A 7959-nucleotide genomic window follows, 5' to 3' on the forward strand; every position below is an offset into this window, starting at 1 on the left:
CAAAAAAAAAGAGCTGATCTCATTTGTTATTGCCAACTGGTTGAAATGCCGTGTTATCTGATGTGAACAGAAGGCCAAAAAACTTAAATCAAATGACTTTCGTTTTTAAAAATTTATGGCCTTGGCGGAATGCTGGAGTGTAAACTTTAAGGCCAATTTTAGACAGTGCAACTTATGCTCGAGTGTAACATCTACAGAATGCTTTCCAGGTCATGCGGTAAAAAGTACACAACTTGCATCATTCAACACTGTCTACACCAAACAATTGAAGGGCAGAGAACATATGCGTCATGTCGAATTTCTTTGACTCAATATGTTAGCCTCATTTTTTCAAAAGTGTAAGCCAGTGAAAAAACATCTTAGACACTTTTGAGCCAAACGAAAACTCGGCGAAAATAATAATTCAAAATAGGACGGTAATACGAATGTTTCAAACTCCTACGAAATTTTACAAGTCTTAACAATTTTAATTTTTTATATCTATTGTATTGTCTGCCCGTCACATAGACATAGTTGTACTATCTAAACTGGCCTTAAAACGTGTTTTGAGACAAAAAAAACCCCGTTTTCAAACATTTTCAGACGAATGTGGCTAGCTTTAACTGTCCAAGTATTGCTGTTTCATACTAGGAACATAAGCTGTTATGATGTAAATAAATTCTATTTACATCAGAAAATATTCACATGTAAGTCTAATTCAAGAGGTTCAATTGAAAGAGTTTATAATGGTCATTCTAAATACCATTTAGTCTCAATTCTCTCATTGCATATATTTCATTGTCTTACAATTTTATTATTTTGGTTATGATACAATGATTTTACACTATAAATTCATAATTTGATTGTAATTAGGCTGTAAACTGTCTAATTCATAGCTATTTAATTAATAATTTGTAACCATTAGTCCCTTTTTATTCTCTGTTTATGTTTTTAAGGAGTCCACTCAATACATAAAAGAAACAAAATAAGTATTTATAAGGACCTTTCCGGATGGAAATTTTAATTTTTTGGCCCTTTCAATTTCGTCTAGGGAAGAAACACTGGAAAATGGGCAAAATTATTTAAGAAAATAGAAAGGCTTTCTAACCTCTACTAAACTATGTTACAGCGTTAACAACAAAATTCAATAAATAGCTTCACAAGGTTGCTTCTTTGAAAATGAGTATTATCTACCTGGCAATGAACTGGAAAAAAATTAAATTGAATGTAGAGAGGTATGAAGCGTTATTAGGGTCATTATTCAATTGCAAATCCTGTTATGATGCTCTATTGAATTATGTTATGGCATTCTGCATTACATTTTCGGTTCTCAAATTAATCTCCTGCAAGCTGCTAAATTATGCCCTGATATTCTGTATTATGTTTTCGACATTCGAATTATGATTTGACCTTTCTGATAATGTCTTGTCATTTTGCATTATATTCTGCAAGCTGCTAAATTATGTTTTGGTATTTTGCATTATGTTTTTGATATTTCAATTATGTTTTGAAATTTGACACAGTGTCTTGTCATTTTGCATTATATTTTTGATATTCGAATTATGTTTTGACATTTTACACCATGTCTTGTCATTCTCCATTACATTTTCGACTTTCGAATTATGTTCGGCTGTTGGACTGGTGCCTAGCAGCGGGAAAACTACGAGGAACCCTGGGACGAGCAAAGTTCCCGCCTTCTATAATTTATGTTAATTATTACCAAGTCTGATGCATCGTGAAATCAAAATGGCGGAAGATGGAAACTCGAAGAGAAGAGCTGAAGGAGACGATCAAGCGAGCAAAAGCGCAAAAGCTATACGTCTTCTTAGGGAGGTGACCACGTTGTTGTCAGAAGAGGAAGCGAAAGAAACGCTAGGCGCGGAAGAGACAACTCAGCGGAGAGGAGCTTCGAACGCAAACGCCATATTGAATGACTTCCGAAGTATTTTTGCTCCATACCAAGCTACTCAAGCTGTACATCGTGCGCCTCTTGTGTCAACCTTTCAGTCGAAAAACAGGTCTTCCCACCCAAAACAAAAGCGTGGTGTATTCTTCCAACCGAAGGATACATGGACCCACGAATTTTTCTGTTTATCACAGAAAATTCAGGACCGGGTTCCTTCAAGGTCTGGCAAAGCCGCCGGACTAGGACGTAGAAAAATTTGCTTTCATTCGAAGGCAAATTTTGCCGAATTTAGTAAAAGGTTGGAAGAGGAATATCCCAAGCTGAAATCAGCGGGTGGATTCGTGCTAATGAGGGCAGGTGTCCACGGCAATAGGGACTTTAAGATACGGCGACTACGGACTACGGACTACGGACGAGACGAAAATTAGGACTGGGACGAGACAAGTGTGCTCTCGCTTCCCACCGTCGTAAGCTGGCGACGGTGTGTAGGCGAGGAATTTCACGTCCTGCGATCAAGGTGAGTACAGAGTTATAAATTATTGTATGAGAAAAGAAAGTTTTCGTTAGAATATGGTCTGAGGGCTTGATGCTTTCTATCACGAACACGAAAAAGCACATATTTAGCAATTTCATGCGCTTTTGAACTCCAAAAAGCGAAAAATTTACGGCTAAGTCGTGTTTACTGATTTTGACCGCCAATTTGTTTTTACTTTTATTTACATGAAAAACAAAACTTACGAGTGAAACACTCTCTTTGCATTTTGTAGACAAAAATGACTTCTCCCCGAGTGGAAATGTAAGTAAACAGCCTTTTTATCCTTGTACCGAAGTATTTGCAAGGAAATTATGATTGAAGGAGTATCTAACCTGTCTAACGTGTGCATTAAATTTTGACTTGCAGCGTCTACAGAGCTGTACAGCAGACAACGAGAAACAAGTAATGTGCAATATTACTGCTGATTCCATGATGTCAGTCTATGGCCATGGCTAGTGTAAATCCAGTCTAATACAACGCTGTAGATCATGCAAAGCTCGGGAACAGGACGAGCAAAGCGATAGATGAGATCGAAGTATCTGCACGGATATGCTAGGCGTTTTAGGTCTTTTAGCAGAAGACACAAACCCTCTATTCCACTACACACAGTTCCTTGGGAGCACCTGAACTGTGGAGGAACCCCAAGAACCTCGGCTAAACGAGGAAGATCTTCATTGTTCACTCTGAACTCAGTTAAACATTCACTTGAGTCAAAGGAGTCGAGACAAAAACAATCGCACTCCCAGTATGGATATGATGGATTTACTGACTTGTAGGCATCAAACAGAAGTACGAAATCTTCTTCGTCGATTATTTTGTCCACTAAAGAGTAAACCAGGGCATTTGGAACCTTTTCAAAAGACATTCTGGACGCAAAATATGTGAAAGTAAGCGAGTATTTTTCTTGAGTTTACTTCGCGCTTTGTTCGTAGTCCGCTGTCTGTAGTCTGCGATCTTAACTTCGTATTTTCGCGCCACTGTTGTGTATTCGGCCCAGTCCTCCATAGTAAGAAAACCTTGCGTCCAACCGTAGTCCGTAGTCCGTAGTCGCCGTATCTTAAAGTCCCTATAACTGCCTTGCTACAATTACGCCGCCAGGAAGTGGTTATTCAGTTCCGTTTTTGAGAGAGTGCTCAGGATTGGGTCAAGCCACGGCCTACATCAGACCTTTACAACGCGATTTGGATACAACCCCTGTGTCTGAGGTGAGGTTTTTAGCTTACTTTTGTGGTTTGATCATTATCATTATCATTTGTACATAGTTCTGGTTGTAGTTGCAATTAATGGATATCCGCGTACACATGTACCGATATCTTTATATTATATACAATGTAATCAGGGCTTTTGTTAGAGCCAGGACACCAGGACCCTACTCTGTCATTTCAATTTTTTTCCTGGCTATTTAAGGCTTCGACTTATTGAGGCTGTGCTAAAGTATTTGAGTAAATGGGCAGTAGTGGCTTGCAATGCACCCTTTGAATTCAATGGACCTGTGGAAATACAAATGGGATAAAGATGTGATCATTGCAGTGGTAATCATTGTGTGTTCCTTTCACAGAGTGGTTGATGGGCTCAATAACTATTCCTTTCCACATCTGGTTCATCATAGCTCAGTTGGTAGAGTATTGCAGTGTGAAGGCATAGGCTAGGAGTTTGATTCCCAATGAAGTTCTGAATTTTCTTTGGGTTGGGGGGGGGGGGGTGGGGGGTGAGGGCTAATTCACAATTACTTAAATTAAGCTACTTCAACTGTGATAATCGCATTTGCATTCCACAATGCACCTTTTGGGCCTTAAAAATGAAAATTGCTGAAAGAGGCCCCATACCCCTGGCAGTGGTTTACATTTGAAAGAGAAGCAATGGCACAAGTTTCTTTGAGTTTCTCATAAATTCGAGTGGTTGTCAAGTAGGAATCCAAACATAATAATATTCATCTTGTCTCTCCTCAGAACATATCCCAGCACTGGGTGGAGATGTTCCAGTTTTAAATCTTTTGCTGAAGTTCACAACTACGCATCTTCATGTTCCACCAACTGGTCTCAAGAGAAAAATTTCTGTAGAATTTTTGCAGCCTAAAGCGAGCTTACCAGATGCAAAGGCTTGTTTCAATATTTTGTTACTGCCAACAATACACAGCAATACAGAGGAATTCAGCAAAGCCATGTTAACTTCGCTGTGCCATGCTTCTTGCTCCTTTGCTGCTGGTGTCTAGTTTATTGAAACTATTATCTAATAGTTTGTTGTTGTGTTAGTTATTTTCCTTGGGAGGAAGCCAAGAGGGCATATGCTAGACAAAAAGTTCAAGTTCTGTTCATAGCAACTTCAAGTGCACTTCACCCAAAATATTTTCCGGCTGCTACCTATTGCAACAGCTATCCCAAAACCATTTAGCCTTAAAGTACTTTTTTTCCAAAGAAGAAGAAAGCATCATTTAATGCACACTTGGTACACAAAGGGTGTGTGAATATCTTCGTGATTTGAGCAGAATTTCTTTGCATTCATGCTGTCAAGTCAAGAAAAGGGCCATGATCCTCACCACCTTGTGCATCTTGTGACAGATGGCTACAGCTGTACAAAGTTGAAATTTTATTTATATTTTGGGTTAGGTGCACTTAAAATTGAAAGTTCAAAATCTAGGTGTACAGAGACAGACCTGTTCACTCCTGAAGTATATTGGGCCATCCTTTTTGTTTTAGGCCTAAGACAAGAGACATTGAAAACCTAACCTAGTTATCAATAGTTTGCTGTTTTTGTATGTACGAAAGACAGTGCTTCAAGGTATATGTCTACTCCGTACTCTTCACTATCACGCAATGGATCAATCAAAGTTTTGAGTGATTCATAATCAGCTGCCTGAAGAGGATTACTTGTGATAGGAACTTCCACTGCTTCTTGATCATCGGTTGGGTTGAGTGGTGTAGGACCATCCCAATCAACGCCATAGTAATCCCCCTTTAATAGATAAAGAAGTCAATAAATATACCATGACGAGGTAATTAAATATACCAGCTCATTGAATCCACAAACATTAATTGGTGTTCTAATAGATCTACTAAAATAATCTTTTGACCCCCTCTCCCTCTCCTTCTCCCTGTGTAACTGGACATGTTAACATATACAAGTCAAAAGTGGGTATAGGTAATGCGTTTGGGATGTAGAACAAATGTTTATTCTAGGCTACCATGCTTGTTGCAGACTATTGTAGCAGTATTTGGCTCATCACTTTCAATACAAGCATCACTACTTTAAATGAAAGTATACCACAATCCTGACAAAACGCAACCCACCTGATTCCAGAAATCATCAATTCCTCTGTTTGAAGCGGTAACAGTACCAGAGATCCACAACTGCCAAGGAGACTTTCCCCGCTCTGTAGATAGGGGGGCCCTGTTATGTCCCCCAGCAAATATTTGCAGGTTCCTGTTAATTCTTGGAACATAGGCAAAGTGAAGGGCAAACAAGTGAAGCTCATTAGAGGGATCAAGCATTCCACATTGTTCCATGTCATAGAAGAGGTGATAAAAGATGTGGAGACAACCAGAGAACAGGTCTCTCCAGAGACGTTCGATTCTCTGGTTGTGAACGCTGCGGCCAGCGATGTGACTTCCTCTATTAGGCCCACTGAGAGGGTGACTCAGCATATAGCGTGCAACTTCTACATTCTCACCACCCTTGTCTGACCTTACTCTCGAAGGTAAACCAAAACTGCCAACGGCAGTGAGAAAATAGTCATGAACTGTACTTGAACAATTGTTTGTGCTGCATCTCAAGTAAACAATCATCCTTGAGAACCCATCAATACCCCCGTGGATGACAAATCTCCATCTGCATGTTAAAAATATTTTAAAATAACTACAATTGAGTACAACATTCACAATCAGGCTTAAAAACCTTATAGCTGTGTATCTGTGTATCAAAATCTTTTTAATGTGGGAAAAAGTAGGGGGTGGATTGGTTGGGAGTGGGGTTCTTCGTTTATTGGACAGATACTTACCCTACTTGGAAAAGAGAATTACCCTGACGATGTTTAAGACAAAAATCAAACAACTTTTGTTGTCCGATTTTGATACCGGCTTGTTTAGGATAATTTATTGAACCCAAAGCTATACCCTGACTACACTGTTCAAGACAAAGTGATAAAATCAATTATTATGTTGAAGACAAAAATCCTGAAAAAACATTCCCTGACTTGCCATACATCCCCCTATTTTTTTTAGCCCTTATAAGGGTGTAACCAACCCCTCCTGAGGGAATAAATCCTGCAAACAGACTTATTAAAATCGAAAAAAGAAATCTCAAATCTTTATTTTAACACGGTAAAAATTCATCAGGGTTTTGTTACATATGAAGTTTAAAGAACATAACCATATTTATAATGATAAATACATACATCTAAAGAGTCTCTTAAAAAATACTACTCACAATTACACTAAACCATACCTGGAATGCCGAGTATCTAACTTAATTAACTAAAATGAGAAATCCTGCTTGTAGTTAACAGTAGGAGTTAAAAGTAGTAGGCTTGTACCATCATTAGGTCTGTGTTTTCTAGACACTCCAAGGGTGTTCTGACTTCAGAATATGCAACAAACGGTGCTGTACCTTATCAATTTATGATTCCCATCTATGTGCCAAAGGGCAAGAAGGCCAGGAACTTGATACCGCCTTCGGCGTACAGCTCGTAGCTCAAGTGCTCTAAGTAGTACACCGTCAGGATTAACTCTTCTCATGCTCTCCCTGATGCGGTTTTGTTGAATTCTATAACCAGCATTGTGCAACAGGCCAGTCATCCTCTTGTACCCACTGTTAGGGAATTCTCTCATTAACCTCTCGACAATTAGATCTAGATCGTTATCAGAAAAGTCTGAATACCTCTGTCTGACATAGGATTCATATTCACGCATTCTCCGTTTCACCGTACTTTCACTTTATACACAGAGCATCGAGGCAATTTCCACGGACGTAAACTTCATATCTAAAAGAAACTCGAGTTTATCCTTTGAAATAGAATAGCGAGGTCTTCCCCGTTGACCAGTGAGCATAACCTCTGCTTGAATTGGAACACTCGAGTTGCGACAATCATCCTTATTCGTCGCTAGCAGAACTGCAACTTGGTGAAGGCGGTTCATAACTGCCTCTCCAGATGGAATGTGGTCAACGTAACGAACAACTGCACTATACAACCAATCAAGGCGAAATTGTGCTACATCATCCTCACAAAAATTGCCTTGTTCCACCAAAAGGATGAGGTCTCTCACACATTTGCTTAGTTCGCTAGATATTGACTGGGCCGCCATGTTGAAAAGGTTGTTTACTCGTCCCAGGGTTCCTCGTAGTTTTCCCGCTGCTAGGCACCAGTCCAACAGCCGAACATAATTCGAAAGTCGAAAATGTAATGGAAAATGACAAGACATGGTGTAAAATGTCAAAACATAATTCGAATATCAAGAATATAATGCAAAATGACAAGACACTGTGTCAAATTTCAAAACATAATTGGAATATCGAAAGCGTAATGCAAAATACCAACACATAATTT

At 39.1% G+C, this 7959-nt stretch overlaps 2 protein-coding genes across 3 annotated transcripts in view; both read right to left on the bottom strand.

Moving 5' to 3' along the window:
• LOC146489777 (protein arginine N-methyltransferase 7-like) overlaps nt 1-7959 on the bottom strand; it is a 113828-nt gene that overhangs the window by 37684 nt on the left and 68185 nt on the right. The gene's annotated exons all lie outside the window — the stretch shown is intronic.
• Nucleotides 4155-7923, bottom strand: LOC146489781 (uncharacterized). Of its 2 annotated transcripts, XM_085103043.1 has the most exons (4): nt 7186-7299; nt 7023-7151; nt 5708-6245; nt 4155-5372 (listed from the first exon to the last, which is right to left on the bottom strand). In XM_085103043.1, exons 2-4 carry the CDS (start codon nt 7148-7150, stop codon nt 5154-5156), a joined length of 885 nt encoding a protein of 294 aa, XP_084959169.1. In that variant the 5' UTR covers nt 7151; nt 7186-7299; the 3' UTR covers nt 4155-5153. The 2 variants fall into 2 exon arrangements, with proteins under 2 accessions (XP_084959169.1, XP_084959160.1); XM_085103034.1 differs by having other exon boundaries at nt 7023-7923.

Source organism: Pavona decussata, unplaced genomic scaffold (assembly GCF_977016875.1).
Source record: "Pavona decussata unplaced genomic scaffold, jaPavDecu1.1 SCAFFOLD_3, whole genome shotgun sequence".
Classification (NCBI taxonomy): Eukaryota; Metazoa; Cnidaria; class Anthozoa; order Scleractinia; family Agariciidae; genus Pavona; species Pavona decussata.